The sequence below is a fragment of the Dryas octopetala genome, chromosome 8, assembly GCF_963921425.1.
Source record: "Dryas octopetala chromosome 8, drDryOcto1.1, whole genome shotgun sequence".
NCBI lineage: Eukaryota > Viridiplantae > Streptophyta > Magnoliopsida > Rosales > Rosaceae > Dryas > Dryas octopetala.
In genome coordinates this window covers 9,637,924-9,653,441 of record NC_141373.1, presented here as the reverse complement: position 1 = coordinate 9,653,441, position 15,518 = coordinate 9,637,924, and the positions used below count along the sequence as shown (strand labels likewise).

Sequence of the window (15,518 nt, the reverse complement as noted above, 5' to 3'; positions counted from 1 at the left end):
AAAGTGAGCAATGCTCACTTTTTTTTAAACCAAATTTGCTGCAGATTGCAATTGCTAAAAAATTTGGTCAATATACACTGTTTTGCCTTTGACCCATATGGCACCCCCCTTTTTAGTATATGGGTATGGCTTCTGGGGTGACTAATTATTCTAACAACCATTATTAAAAATGGTACTTGGTGCAACTATTGAGCATCGGCTGCTTAAACAGTGGGAAATGAAATAAGAGGAATTTACACTATTGTGAAATCACTAATTGCATAACAGTTGGAGGATTAAGCAATAATTAATAGTTGCTGAGGCACACTCTCCAATACACTGTGAGATCCAACCCATAAACCTTCTAATTAATGTGAGTAGGTTAACATATTATATGACCCTAATAATCAAACAGATGGGAGAGAGGAAATGGGAGACGCCTAATTGACGCTGGAGGTGCTAAACCACCCTCTCTGCAATTGAGAGTTTCAATTAGTTGGTCTAATCTGTCTACTTCATTGTTAGTTTGCCAAAATCCTTCCCAATCCCTCTCTTCACCCTCTTCACCCTCTTCGCTTCACTTTGACAAATCAGTTTGCCCTAAAATTCTCCCTCTCGAACTCCTTCGCTAGCTCGCTCTCTCTGTCTCTGTCTCTCTCTTTTTCTTTGCCTCAATGGCCCTCTACATCGAAGCCCAAGAGCACAATCCCTTATTCGCTCTCTCCTCTCGACCTTTTCAAAACCCTAAAGCCCAGACCCAAATACTTAAAAAACAAGCAGCCACTCGCTCAGCTCCCTCTCTGTCGTCCCTACCTCTGGATTTCCCTCTCCCAAAGAATCGAAGATGCCCTGGAAGCCCTAATGCCCAAACGCAGGAAAAGGTAACTTTTGTTCTTTGCAGTTTTTTTTTCGCTTAATGCCTGGATGTTAGATTTCTGATGCGATGTTTTGTTTTCTGAAAAAGTGTATATTTTCATGTTACAAGTTAATTTCTTCTTGGCAAATCTCTAATCTTTTTTATTATTATTTTTGTATAAGTACAGGTGATGTGTAGTGACACCTGTTGTAGATTCTGATGGTGCTATGTTAGCTGCTAATTTTCCCACTCTTCCCCAGATTGGCCCATGTTTTATGGGTGGATACTTTCTTGATTGAGAGACATTATCTTAGTTTTTTCCTTTTCCTTTCTAACCCATAACCACTTCAGAATCTTATAGTTTTTATACTGACTTAAATGTTTAATGAAAGTTTTAAGATATGGGGTAGCTCGCTAAGAAATCTGTGGTACATTTTCTATAATACCTTTATCACTGACATTTTTTTTTTCTTGAAATCAATGTTAGCAGGACATTGTTAACTATATCTGTGATGATGATGATGATGATGATGATGATGATAAAAAAGCTGTATAGCTTGTTGGCTCAAATACAGTAAGTTAATTTTCAGTTCAATGCTTCATGATTCTTGATGTATCTATGCAATGCCTGAAGATATGATTTTAAGTTCAGATGCACTCAACACTTTATTATACTCGCATAAAACCTTGTTGGGCTTTGCTACATCTTCACATGGTGAAGAACTCATAGTCATTATACAATTAAATGTGTTTATGTGATTTTCCTTGTGAGGTGAATACTTTCATTATTCTGCCCACTGATTTTTTTCCTCGTGCAATCTTAGTATCTCTGATTAGTTTTCTACGTTGAAATCTTACATGTTCCTGCAATTCAGACATTTAGTAGGTCCGCTTGATTTCAGTTTTTCCACTCATAGGTTGTCATGTGTTTAGCTTTGAACCTTCAATATTATGATAGAGTACGCCATTGGTCTGCACTAATGTGATTAATTTCCTTTTTCTTACTACTCTTTCTTGTTCACATAGGCTGGAATGCACATATATGCAAGGGCAGTTGCTAGGCTAGGGGAAATCATAACAAGAGTTGTGTGATATGCATATATACCATCATTATATATGGTCTGTATGTATATTGTTAGGAAAAAACCATTATATTCTGCGTGCAAATTAGAAGTATAATAAAATTCTTTTACTCAACAGCATGTTAATAAGGATAAATGTTGGGACTTTATCTTGTGGGGTATGCTTTTTCAAGTTTTCAATTGTATTTCTCACTTGTTCTGGTTGACTTTTGTAGGTATACTTTTAGGCTGATGCTTCTTGTTCTTTGATTATAAATTGATTATTTGGTTATTTATTTTTTTGATCTGGAGGTGCTGCTTTGCTCAATTTATTTAACGATTCAGTACTTGGTTTGGGATTCTAATTGATCAAACTAATAAAAATTCAATGCAGGAGAATCTTCCTCCTGAGTTCAAATTTCATCCTACATATGAAGAAAGTGTTATCTATGTTGAAGGGTTTCTGGTTAGTTTCATGTCAAAAGTTGTAGCAGTTGTTTATCTCAGAAAGTGTGAGGCTTGGGACCTCCCAGGTAGTTTAATTTTCTGTTTACATGCTTCATGCTTTTGTATTTTGTATGTTTGTCTTCTTCCTCTATTATCTTATCAATTTTCATCTAATGTGTCCAATGATTTTCTTTATTATTGTGTAAGTAATTTGAGAATTTAGGTGTTATAATTGATTCTATATATGTTTTAATGTACTTACAAGGTCTACTTTGCATGTTAACCCTGCTATGCTCTATTACTTTTCTGTTTTTAGATTGAATGTTTTCCTTATTCATATAGATTGAATCAAAACTATGAAATAAGGTTGAAGATCTAGGACTAGCATGAGAGTCTGTTGATGATTTTCCATCCATTTTTTATGGTAATGATCAAAAGGTATGTTTTCACTTCTATTAATTATTCGATAATGGCATGTTTCTAACTCTGAAATATGATTTTTTGGTTCTCTTGCAGATTTCTGTATTTGTTATATGCTCATTATCACAGCAGCTTGTATACAATTAATTTACATTTGAAATGAGGGCCACTTCTGACAATGGAGAAGAGATGTCAGCTAATCCATGAGCAGGGTGATATGATCATAGTAAGAAAGCTATTTCTAGTTTTTTGATTGGTATTTTAGTTCAGTGAACATAGTCCCCTTGAGGTGAAATTGAGTGAACTTGCTGCTTTATACTTAGGTGATGGTCTTGGTATATAACAGCAAGTTTGGTTAAAGAGGATGTGTTCAATGTTTTGATCTGTCTACTTGGTTCCGTTTGGACCTTTTGTTTAGGGGAATGATTTTTAATATGTGATGTAATGGAGATGGCAGGCTGATAGGTCTAGTATGTTTTGGTCAACAAGTTTGGAACACTTAAAGTATTTTATGGTATGTAATGGTTGACTTACAATATATAAATATGCAGTTGGCTTCAATTTGGTTATCTGGTACAATTGGTTCCATTTTAATTTCCAATTTTGTTTGTAAACTCGCTTGTGTGTCAAGTGTTCTTAGTATATATGCATTTTCCAATCCTTTGGAAATGCACATGATACAGGTTGAAAATCATGCAGTAAATACTGTATTTTCCAAGAATAGCATAAAAGAAATGCTCTACATCATGTACTGCAGAACGTGCTTAATTTACAAATTCATAAATTTCAAATTAATTTCTATTCCAATATATCTTTTCATGCAACTATAAAATGAAAGTAAGGCTCTTATATATTAGTGGTTGAATCCATTGCAAAAGGCAGCTTTTATGAAACTATAAAATGAGGGTGAGGCTTGCGAATATTAGTAGCTAGATCCATTGCAAAATGCAGTTCCTAAGCCACTTCAGTAATGAATTGTGCAACTACTTCAGAAACCATTCTCTAAGGTGACTCAATTCAGCCACTAATGCTTCCACAAAACAGTAATGGTTTGATTCACTTAGCATTGGACTGCCACATTAGTTGGCTTGCTAGCTGTCTACATCAATGCCAGGTTTGATGAAGTTAGCCAACCATACTATTTTTGGGGGTGCTGAAGACCAATAGCCACCCCATTCTGTACAACCATCAGCATTTTAGTGACTGTATAGTGGCAATTGGTCTAGCCAACTCAATTTAGTTGCTAATGGAGCAATAGATGTAGGAAAAAAATGGTGAGTATTGCCCGTATTTGTTGTAGGGGCAGGTTGGGGTGTTGGTTTCAAATGGAGGAATATATGGGCTTCAAAGTTCAAAGTAGCATTAGTATGCTATGTATGCTATTGATACTAGAGGTAGGGTTTGAGTTATGATTTAGGCACAAACTCTTTGTACACAAAGGCACACAAATGCATTGGGTGGCTAGGCTTCGCCTTGTGCCAGCTTAAGTTTTGTTCCTTTGGGACTGTGAAAAGGTACACAAATGCATATGTTTTTTAGTTATAAACTTATCATAAAAGAACTCGGTAACATTCCAGCCATTCTTGACCTATAATAAGATCCCAAAGATTCTTTCTAATACCCATTAGAAAAAGAGGAAAAAAAAGAAAAGAAAAGATGCACATAGAAAAAATCCTCATCTTGTTGCTGACTTGTAAAAGAGGTTTAGACATTATGGATTTGTGGTTGTAGAAGATGGGAAGTGATTGGGGATATTTGAATAAGAAGGGATGTCGGTGACTGGTGATGGTGATTGGGGAGCCGGGGAGGGTATGGTGTGGGGGGACCTCAAGAGGCATGCATGAGAGACTGATGAGGAATTCAATTCTTAAGTGAGGGCATTTTAATCTTTTCAAATGCAAATCGAGTTTTGCATTTTAAATTTTTGAATTTTAAAAAATCGAGTTCCTTTGCTTTGCAAAAAAATTGAGTTTTGATATGAGCTGATAAATGCTCATTCAAATGCTTTAATTATTAAAATCTCCACAACTTGGGTAAATGATTTGTTGTAATATGTATAATTGAATTTTCGTAATCAAATGGGCTCCACGTGTAAGGTTTATAAAATCTCACTTTTCCTTTTCAACTCTCACCTAATCTTGTACTATGACAGCTGTCTTTTATGCCACGCATGTCCTTTCTCCTCTTAAATGTGGATGTTGGCAGGGTTGCTTTTCAGAATCTGTCTTTGGGGTGACATCACATTATTCTTCTTATTGCTGAGGGTTTCTTGTGGGATTAATACTTAGCGCAACATGTTATTCTAGGTTATAAGTATTCGATCTCGGCCGAGAAAACTCTGTTTGTTTGACTTTCTCTAACTCGTTGAGACTTGCATTAGCTGTTAATGCCGCGTGGCATTTTTTATTCTAGCCCCAACAGGTTTTTAGCTTCTCCTTTAAATCAACTTTTTCTTTCACTCATTCCGTCATGCCCATCTCACTTAATAACCAAGGAAAATAATGAAAAATTCACCACTTAGCAACTATGCCACTACTCCTAGTTTCAGACAACCTTTTCAAGCCCTACTTATCACAGTCTATTAATTGCTTCGATCACGAAGCATTGTCAAATTAATACTTCTCCATCACATTATGTTACTTACATTTGGAACCCTCACATTTGTATGCATATTTACGACGTCCATGTCTTTAGTTCCAGAATCCCCGAAATTCCAACTTGACTCCCTCTTCGTATCCACACTTAACGTCTACAACACAGGGCTTGGGGCTAATTGTGATGTAACCCTCACAATAGAAGGTGAGAAATAAATAATATGTGAGCCCTTTATTTGTGAGAAATAAATAGTGTTAATTTATAATTTAATAAATGGAACCCTACCCAGTCAATGTCCTGGCAGTTGTCTCTTTCAATGTGATCAAGCACATCTTCTTCGAATCGTCGAAACAAATCGTCCATAGCTTCTTCTCCGAACTGACGAGCCAGAATGGGCTTTAGCACGACCCTTAGTTCTGTGGTCAGTATTGCTGCCCTTGCTTTCCTGTCAGCTTGCTTTATATGTGAGGCACAGTCGCTTTTGAATACTTGCAAGTTTTGCAAAGTAAAAGATCCTTCAGCCTCGATCACTTCTTTTACCTCCTTCATTGTTGGTGTATAAAATGGCAAATTGAATGTGTCCAGTTTTTCCTCTTCAATCAAACACTGAACATATTCATCCAACTAAAAGTTAGCTAAAGAAGGAGAATTGTCCTCCACTTATACTTGCATAGATACAATTTGAACATAATTACTCGCAACAAATTTTATTTACTAAATGTTGCCTGTTCATTCATTTTAATTTGTGCCAACTCTAAAAAAACCAAGGATTTAAATTTCGAAAATTTCGGCGAAATTTTCAAATTTTTGAGGTAGGGAAATTTTAACACTAAACCAACAGAATTTCGATGATTTCGCCGAAAATTTTGAAAATTTCGGCGAAATTTTCGATCGGGTGGGATTTGTGAGTTTTAGGGAGGCTGCGATTTGGGAGGAGCTAAAGATGTGGAGGAAGAGAGGATGGGCTGGGTTTTGGTGGGTTTCGGTGGCAGGGGGCGACGGCAGGGGGCGAGAGCAGGGAGAAAGAGATGAGGGGTCGGTGCAGGTGAGGGGATGGCGAGAGAGAGAGAGAGAGAGAGAGAGAGAGAGAGAGAGAGAGAGAGAGAGAGAGAGAGAGAGAGAGAGAGAGAGAGAGAAAAAAGGGTGGGCTGGTGGTCGGCGCAGAGTCGCAGACATGGAGTTACTGAAGGAAGAAATGAGAGAAAGGAAGAAGAAAAAAAAAGAAAGAAAAAGAAGAAGGAAAAAAAAAAGAAAGAGAAAGGGAGGAGAGAGAAGAGAGAATGAGATGAGGTGGTGGGTAGTGGACTAGTGGCTAGTGGGTAGGCTGCAGCAGATTTTTCTTACTTATCTGTTCATTTGTTGTAAAAGTTGGGACTTTCCCTTTAATTATCAATACGGTGGGTAGTGTGCGTGAATAATAATGTGGAGAGAGAAATTATTATAAAAAATTTGATTTTGGATTTTTAAAATTTATGTTTATAAATTTACAAAAATGTCCATCATTTTAAATGCTCATATCTCTCAAATTGTAGTTCCGATTGATGTACAGTTTGCGCTCACATGTTTGTGTGTTCGAAACTTTTCCAACAAGCCACAAATTGAAGTCAAAAGCCCAATAGTTCAAAAAGTCAAAAAACGGGTTAAACTAATTTAAAACAAAAATTATAAAATTAATCTAAAATATTTTATTTCTCAAATAAATTTTTAAAATATTTCAAATATTTTTCAAAATAAAACTTGAAAAAATACTAGGTCTCACAATCTACCCCCCTTTAAAGGGGTCTCACAATCTATCCCCCTTCAAAGAATTTCGTCCTTGAAATTTTCAATGAAAGTAATAATGGAACAATTTCAAATAAACACAAACAACAACAATCCAAAGCTCTGAAAAGTTCTTTTCATTTATGAAAAACTGGAAAATAAATTACACAAACTCTGAGGTGTTTGTTCAATCAAATTTATGTAATTATTAATTAGTGAACTATTTTTTTAACAGTATTTGCCTCCAGCGCGCATTATATTCATCTTATATCACATGAAACCTACTATATAATTTGGTTTCTTCAATGTTTTTTATCAATGTAGTAGATAATATGTTAAATAAACATATAGTAAAGTTTCATTCAAAATTTATGTATTTTGATAGCAATTTCTGTCGTTTCCGTCTAATTTCTGTCGAAATTTAAAATTTTTGAAATTTCCGTCAAAATTTTTGAAATTTCCGTCGAAATTTCCATCGAAATTTCCTCGAAACCCAAAATTTTATTCCTTGCTCTAAACATCATTTATTACTAACAATAAAATTTTGACTACATGTTTACATAATATTCGATCTACAAGTGGGTCTCCAGATGCATGTCATGTCTCTATTCGATGGGTAGTCTGTAGGGCCGGCACTAAGTTTTAGAGGCTTGGGGCTAAAATTTAAAATGAGCCCCTTTTGTAAACACATAATTTAATTTACAACAAAAATGAATCATCAAAAATTTTTTAAAAAACACATAAAAGCTGCCCTCATTAATCAGAATATAAAAAATATATATATATATATTCATTCAAGTTATTACAATTCACATTCATGTTCATGTTAATTAGAATATAAAATAAAATCTAATCAGAATATAAAAAATTCAAAAAACTTATATATGTAGGGCCCATATTAAAAGTGACCTGAGTTCATATCTACTAGGCTCGTCTAACTTTTAAAATGGCCTGAGTTTAAATTTATATATTAGGCCCAGCCCATCACATTTGCAATGGTGAAAATAAAAACACAAAAGCAATGAAAATTTGTTTCGAGCAGGAGAATGCCACCTCATTGTTTGTATATAAATCCACATGGATTTAACAACCAATCATGGATCAACACGTGGCTAGTCAGATCCAACTTCAGGCTTTGACTTTTCAATGGTCAAACTTGGACCTCCACGTCAACATATCAGCTCGGTAACACTTTCATTGCCACTTCAGATCGGCCCATCTCAGCGGACCCCCACATCCGATCCGACCCGATATGAGGATCCTCCAAGAAATTAAGTGTTCATCTTTTCTTGGTTATCCCAGTTTGGTTCGGCTCGGCTTTTGGTGATCATCTTCTCAGATAACGGACTACTGTCGAGTAACGACTGTCACATCATACGTCGGACCCGTCTGAACCAGTTCATCCATGCATGTCTGATCCGAACGTGGATATGTTTCATACCTGCGTATACGATGTCTCTGATCGGCTCAGCTCGGATTCCACCGTCATTCTAGAAGATCGGAGTCAGGACGAATCGCCTTACTCGAATATCTCTGACATATGAGACATCCTAGCTCACAGCCATGACTATTAAGGCATCCCACTTGATCTTCCATTCTTGCATTGAATGCAGCATTGAATGTAAAGGAGGTGGGTAACTGTGCATGCTACTATTCATGGTCGAACGCGTGGCCTCTTCTCAACCATTCACCCTCATGCAGGTAACTTACCCTTCACCATTTCCCTTGTCTATATAAGCTGCCTTATATGCACAAAACAAATACATAACTTCATTCACAAAAAGCCTATCAAAATATACACCACTTGTTGAGAATAAACCCAGAAGATCTTACCTTGTTCTTCCTCGATCATTCTCCCAAGTTCATCACCTGTTCTTCCTTGTTCTTACACAAACATCTCCAAATACACATCACTGACTTCATCATCGGAGCGTATTTGGCTGATCCCACACCGGTCCTTCTCCTTCTCCTTTGATCTTGTGTTCATGCAGGAAGATCTTGAGTCAACATCCACTTCATCATCCAGCAGGGCTTTCAATCAGTCAGATCATCCTTCTTAAGTTATTGCATCTATCTTACGGAAATTTGCATCAACACTCACCAACTGCACAGAATCTCAATTGCAAGATAGAGTACAGTTGTACGTACTGGTTTATATGTGCTTTTTTTTTCTTTTTTTTTTTTCTTTTTTTTTTCTTTTTGATTAAGCTGGTTTATATGTGCTTAGCTTCTCCAAATTAAAAGTTGTTTTGTGATTCTCATACTTTTATGTGAAATGTAGTCTGTCATGTGATTTATAAACGTACGCGGTCTTAAAAAAAAAAAAACAAGAATATGTGATACAAATAATTTTGTTACTACTTGAATATTCTAATATCATACGTACACTTACATCTAAAACCATATCTTTGAGTTTCAATCCGAAAAGTTCAAAATAGTAAAGGGGATCATACTCCCTCCGGGGACTAGCTCCTCTGCATGCGACCTCAAAAACACTGTGAAGTCTCTTTTGAATTGCTCAAAGTATTCCTTATACACAACAGGGGGGCTAGTCTTGGCTATATGTATGTTCCCTTTGTTCACTCCCTCTCCTGATTTTGTTACTAAACCTTTTGGATTCTGCACAAATTTTCTCAAACCAAATGAGCCATAAGTACTAATATTCATGTACACTACTAGAAAAAGCAATACTATGATCAACCTCAGAAATCCACATAAGAGCATAAGAGGAGTGAACAAAGTGGAGAGAATTGTTTATAAATTTTTTTTTTTTCATCATTTAAATTGGGTTTAAATGGGAAATCGTGGGCTGATCTTCATCACTTATAATTGCTTGGTTTCCTCCTACCGACAAAGGAAGTGCGCCGCCCATGCACCAACATGGCAACATCCAACTCGATCTGATAATCATAGAAAAAAAACAATTTGAGAATTAGGTTGTGAAAGCCACTTATATCATCAGTGAAACAAAGCCCAGTTTCAGACTTTTTTCAAGTTTTTATATTTCTAAAAAAATTTTGTTTCCCATTATTCTCTGCTGTTTCTCCATCTTCTTTTTGGGTCTCTCTTTTTCCAAGTACGAAAAATTTAAAATTTTCATACATGTTATAGAGTGGGTTGTATGATTTGGAAGCCATGGAGGTTGGGATTTTAGATGGATCCCATTGGTGTACGAACATCTTCTGTTTATGAGAAGGCTAGGACTTGCATGTCCCCATCCTCCCCTCTCTCTCTCTCTCTCTCTCTCTCTCTCTGTCCGTCCCCGGGATAGCTAAGTTTTTTTCTCTGTTTATGTATGTTTTGGTTGATAATATAATGAAACCCAACTGGCACCACCAGTTGTATAGAAAGCTCCCACAGCCAATTTGTTTGTTCTCAAAGAGAAGTCCAATCAACGTGAGTAAAGTCTTTGTGGAAAGAATGTCCACAAAGACTTTGTTTGATCATTCAGTCCACAAAAAAAGTTACCTCAGCTTTCTATACAACTGGTGGTGCCAAAACAAAAATATAAAAAGAAGATGAATGAATTAAAGAGAAGTCAATCAACGTGCATGAGTCCTACACCACCAGCTTGTACTAGAGAAATTATGAGTTCTAGGTACTCATGGTTTAACAAAATTGACTTGTGTCCTTTAAACAATATTTACACCGCTCCTAGCCTTTTAAAAATTGTTAAACAGTGAGACACTAGGTACTATCCTTTGAGCGAAGTGAAATGGCTGAGAACGTTGTCTGTTTTCTTCTGGAAAGGCTTGGTGGTTTGGTCATACACGAAGCCCAATTCTTGAATGAAGTCCGTGTCAAAGTTGGGCAATTGCAGCGAGAGCTACAGCGGATGCGGTGCTAACATCCATCAATTTTGTCAAAACCCAATTCTAGTTTCATAAACAAACCGAAAAATGGGAAGTAGAAAAGGGTAGCCCTGATGTAGTACCAGTAGGGTTTTGACAGAGAAGAGATTAGATTAAGGAGATAAGAGAGAAACAGTAAAAAGAGGGAAGAATACTGGGAAGGGATTTAAAGAGAAATTCCAATTTATAATCAATAATCAAGTCTACCTCAAACAAATTACGAAGGGCCCAATTTAAAGAGGCAAAAACTATGTGATAATTATAAAACTTAACCTAAGATGTACACTAAAATTCTAGATAAATACCTAGATTATCATAAAAGATGAAATGGATAACTATGAAAATAATGAAGGTGACAAATATGAAGGTAAATAAACAATAATCTCTATTGAGCCATCTGTGTAACATGATTGATAAAAAGGAGTGCTAATTAAATGATCAGCAAAGTTGGAACTAACTTAATTTGTACAAGTTAAATTTTTTTATTCCTCAAATTAGTGTGTGACTGAAGCTTTATTGTCGTGTTTCAGGCGCATGATTTGGAGGTTCATGATGATGTAGAGTTCAATACAAATGAAAGACTGCTAGTTGGATATACTTCAAACTTAGCATTTGTAGTAATTGGGAATCCTTTAGTTCCACATATGGTTGGTGGTTCTAAGGTGATTTAGGATACTTGGTATTTTCTCTTTCCTGCTTTTTGTTGCACTTTGTCATATGGGCACAGGCCCAGCACTTTACTATTTTTAAATGACCACAAATACCATTTGTAGTGTACTGTTTGTCATAAGAAAACGGAGTTGGATCACATGATTTCTCTTGGCGTGGTTTGGTGGATTATTTTCCTCAAGTTTTTGCTCAAGTTCTCATACAAGTTTAATTGCCTTCTTCTTATATTCACCATCCCTCCTTTTGTTGGGTGGGGCTGAGGGGGAGAGGGGGTGTTGGTTTCAAATGGAGGAATATATGGGCTTCAAGTAGTAATAGTATTAGGTGCTTACCACTTTATTAGCCAAAGTAATGAAGAAGAGGGAAGGCTTAGAGAAACACTTGCCACCATGGTTAGGTTGGGTGATGTATGCTATTGATACGACAGGTGGTGTTACTTTGAGTGATGACTTAGGCACGAACTCTTTGTGCACAAAGGCACACAAATCCATTCTTGACCATATGTTTTTAGTTACAAAGTGTTAGTGTGATCGAGTGTGCTGTGCACTTTGGAGTGAAAAGCATATGAGAGGAAAACTTGAAGACCATTTCTTGGCATATATGGTTGTTAATTTGATTTCCTGCAAATGGAGTTCACTGCTTTTTCGGGGATGGTCATAAATTAACAAGTTTTCATGAGTTCATTAGAAGACTGACTCACTTTTTAAAATTTAAAAAATTGAGTCATTTTACAACCAAACAACTAACTACCCACTGCAAAATCAAAATGCATAAACAAACAAAAGAGTAGTCAGAATGAGCTGCTCAAGATTTAGAAATATAGCAAGATGCCAAGACCCACCGACCGATCGTGCTTCATGGATTCATTGCAAGTCAAGTGGGACCATAACCCATCAGAAATATTTAAATACAGCATGTCTATATTATTACAAAATGAAAAATACAACATGTACAAATTATATGGATGGGTCTGTTGTCGTGGCTATATATCAATCTGAATGGAAACTGCTACAATATTAATGTCAGGTTATTAATACTTACTTAAGCAGTTGTTAGAATAGCTCAGTTAAAAAAGTCGTAGAATTACTCTATTTGTGTCTAAATTTGATCCCTTCACCACTAATAGAAATAAGTTATTAATACCAAACCTATCATGATTTAAAATATTAAACCAAGAGATAGGGGACTGGAGGAGAGAGAGTTGCACCGAAAGTTCCTCCATGAGATAACAATATATATGAGAAAAAGAAGAACAAATTAATTAAATAATATCATCTTACAAGACTTGCATGAGTTGCACCGAAAATTCCTCACGTTCACATTGTAGGTAGTAGGAAAAGGCTGAAGGCACAAGCAGCCTTGATAATTTCATATATAACAATGAAAACTCTTAATTTGACGCAATCACTACCAATATTCCAAACTCTTTGAACACAAACTATACATGGCTTCCATCAACAATCAAGGAGCCTCCTCTTCTTCTGCTTCCCTCCAAGTCCAACATTCATGCACATACGATGTTTTTCTAAGTTTTCGAGGTGAGGATACTCGCTATGGCTTTACGGGATATCTTTACGATGCTTTGGATAAGAAAGGAATTAAAACCTTCATAGATATTGACCTTCCAAGAGGAGAAGAAATATCTAGGACGCTTCCCAAAGCAATTCAAGAGTCCAGAATTTCCATTATCATATTCTCTGAAAACTATGCGTCCTCAAAGTGGTGCTTGGATGAAGTCGTTGAGATTCTTCATTGTAGAGAATCAAAGCAACAAATAGTTGTACCAATTTTCTACAAGATGGAACCATCAGATATAGGAAAAGCACTTGCTGACCATAAAATCAAATTCAAGGATAACGAAGAGAAGGTGCGTGGATGGACAAGAGCTCTTCAACAAGCATCAAAGTTGTCTGGATGGCCTTTCAAGGAGGGGGAGTATATTTCTAACCACTAAATATAGTATTGACTTACTGTTTTATTCTATATTTGAGGGCTATATATCTTCCATTTTAAGCTTTTTTTTCCTAGTATAATTAAGATTCTTTTCTTTTATAGCAGATATAGAACAATGTTGATTCCCTAAATGTTACATATGCTTTTAAACTTATAGGTAGAGAGCTTGTTGTTACGTGACTGTACTAGTTTAGAGGAGGTTCATCCTTCTGTTGGCTTCCTTGAAAGACTTGTTACATTGGATCTTGAGGGATGCTATAACCTCACAAAGTTTCCAACAAGAGTTTGCTTGAAATCTCTAGCACAATTTAGTCTTGATGGTTGCAAAAGGCTTGAGAGTTTTCCAGAAATTGTGGACAAGATGGAATCGTTAAGTTATTTGTGTTTATCGGACAGTGGCATAAAAGAATTGCCATCATCGATTGGAAATCTTACTGGGATTCGGGTATTTGATTTCAGTGGATGCAATTTATCAGACTTTGATTTCCTTGAGAATCTTGATTGGCTGTCCACATTAGGACTTCTCGGTTTATCAGGAAACAGTTTTGTTAGTCTTCCACTATGCATTGACAAATTTGTGAACTTGTGGATGCTTAATTTGAGTTACTGCCTGAAGCTTCGAGCAATTCCTGAACTTCCACCAAATATAAGAATAATATCAGTGGTTGATTGCATATCTTTGGAAACATTTCCAGCATTGTCCAACATGTTGGAACATAATGACACACAGGGCATTGAAAAGATGGACTTGTCTAATTGCCATAGACTATGTGATAATCTGGGCTTGGACGTGGCAAAGATGGCAAACATATTACTGAATCAGGTCACTCTCTCTCTCTCTCTTTCTCTATCTCTCTCTCTCTGTATATATATATATATATATATGAATGTTAATAAGTTAATAACAAGATTAATTACTGTGTAAATTCACAGGTAGAGAACTCTTGCTTTGGCGTTGTATTTCCAGAAAATGAAGTGCCAAAGTGGTTCAAGTGCCGTGAAGATGTATGTGTGCAAATTAATGGTGTCGACCATGAGTCTGGTGAAGTGGGAGAATGGCATGAAGTCAAGTGGGAAGATATACATATTAATAAGGAAGTCAAGGATAAGTTCTGTGAAGTAGTTATGGAAATCCCTCAAAATTTCAAATACTGGGAGAACACAGGAGTGGCTGTATGTGTTGTTTTTGAAATGACGGAAGAGTTTGTTGGTCGTCCTGGTTTTTGGTACGATCTTTCGATCAATGGACTTTCCATAGATCGAAGGAAATATTTTCATTGGCCTTTTGTTTTTATGGCGGATGAGTTGACACCTAATGATCATGTGTGGCTAAAGTATATTCCATTACCTATTGACTTCAAGTCGGAGTTGGATGGAGAAACAGAGACTCCATCTGTGCCTTATGTCTGTCGAGCTACCTTTGGCTACCCAAGCGGTAGTGGGTGGTTGTTTAAAAGCTGCGGGGTCCACCTGGCTGGTAATGAAGATGAAAACAAAGACGACGGAGATGATGATGATGATGAGGACGGCGACGACGGAGACGACGGAGATGATGGAGATGATGATCACCATCATCAGGAAGATGAAGATGGTGAGCATGAAAACGATGATGATGGTGATGAACAACCTTGTCTAAAGAAGCAAAGAACCTCCTTCGATCTATAATTTCATGGGCCTGCCCTGATTCGGTTCATGTGCGTTCTCTATTGTTGTTGCTGGGCTTTATTTGTGTTTTGGACTTTCAATGAAATTTTTGAATGCACCCTTCATTTGTCAATTGTCTAACTTCATTTATTTTGCTTCTATATTTCTTTAGAATTTTTAAAATGAAAGAAAACCTTGTTTATTTATACTAAGAATTTAGAAAGAAACTAGAAAATATTGAAAAAAATTCATAACAGCATATCTGAGAATATATAAACCCAG

General features: G+C 36.3%; 1 protein-coding gene and 2 pseudogenes across 1 annotated transcript; 2 read left to right on the top strand and 1 right to left on the bottom strand.

The window, feature by feature from the left end:
• Nucleotides 1-5,389: 5,389 nt before the first annotated feature.
• On the bottom strand, nt 5,390-9,895 carry LOC147277005 (putative methyltransferase ICS2; annotated as a pseudogene).
• A 2,893-nt stretch (nt 9,896-12,788) lies between these two features.
• LOC147277004 (disease resistance protein RPV1 pseudogene) lies at nt 12,789-13,625 on the top strand (annotated as a pseudogene).
• Nucleotides 13,626-13,953: 328 nt separating this feature from the next.
• LOC147277003 (uncharacterized) lies at nt 13,954-15,289 on the top strand. Its single transcript, XM_086253191.1, has 2 exons — nt 13,954-14,415; nt 14,526-15,289. Exons 1-2 carry the CDS (start codon nt 13,954-13,956, stop codon nt 15,255-15,257), a joined length of 1,194 nt encoding a protein of 397 aa, XP_086109317.1. The 3' UTR covers nt 15,258-15,289.
• The last annotated feature ends 229 nt before the right edge of the window (nt 15,290-15,518 follow it).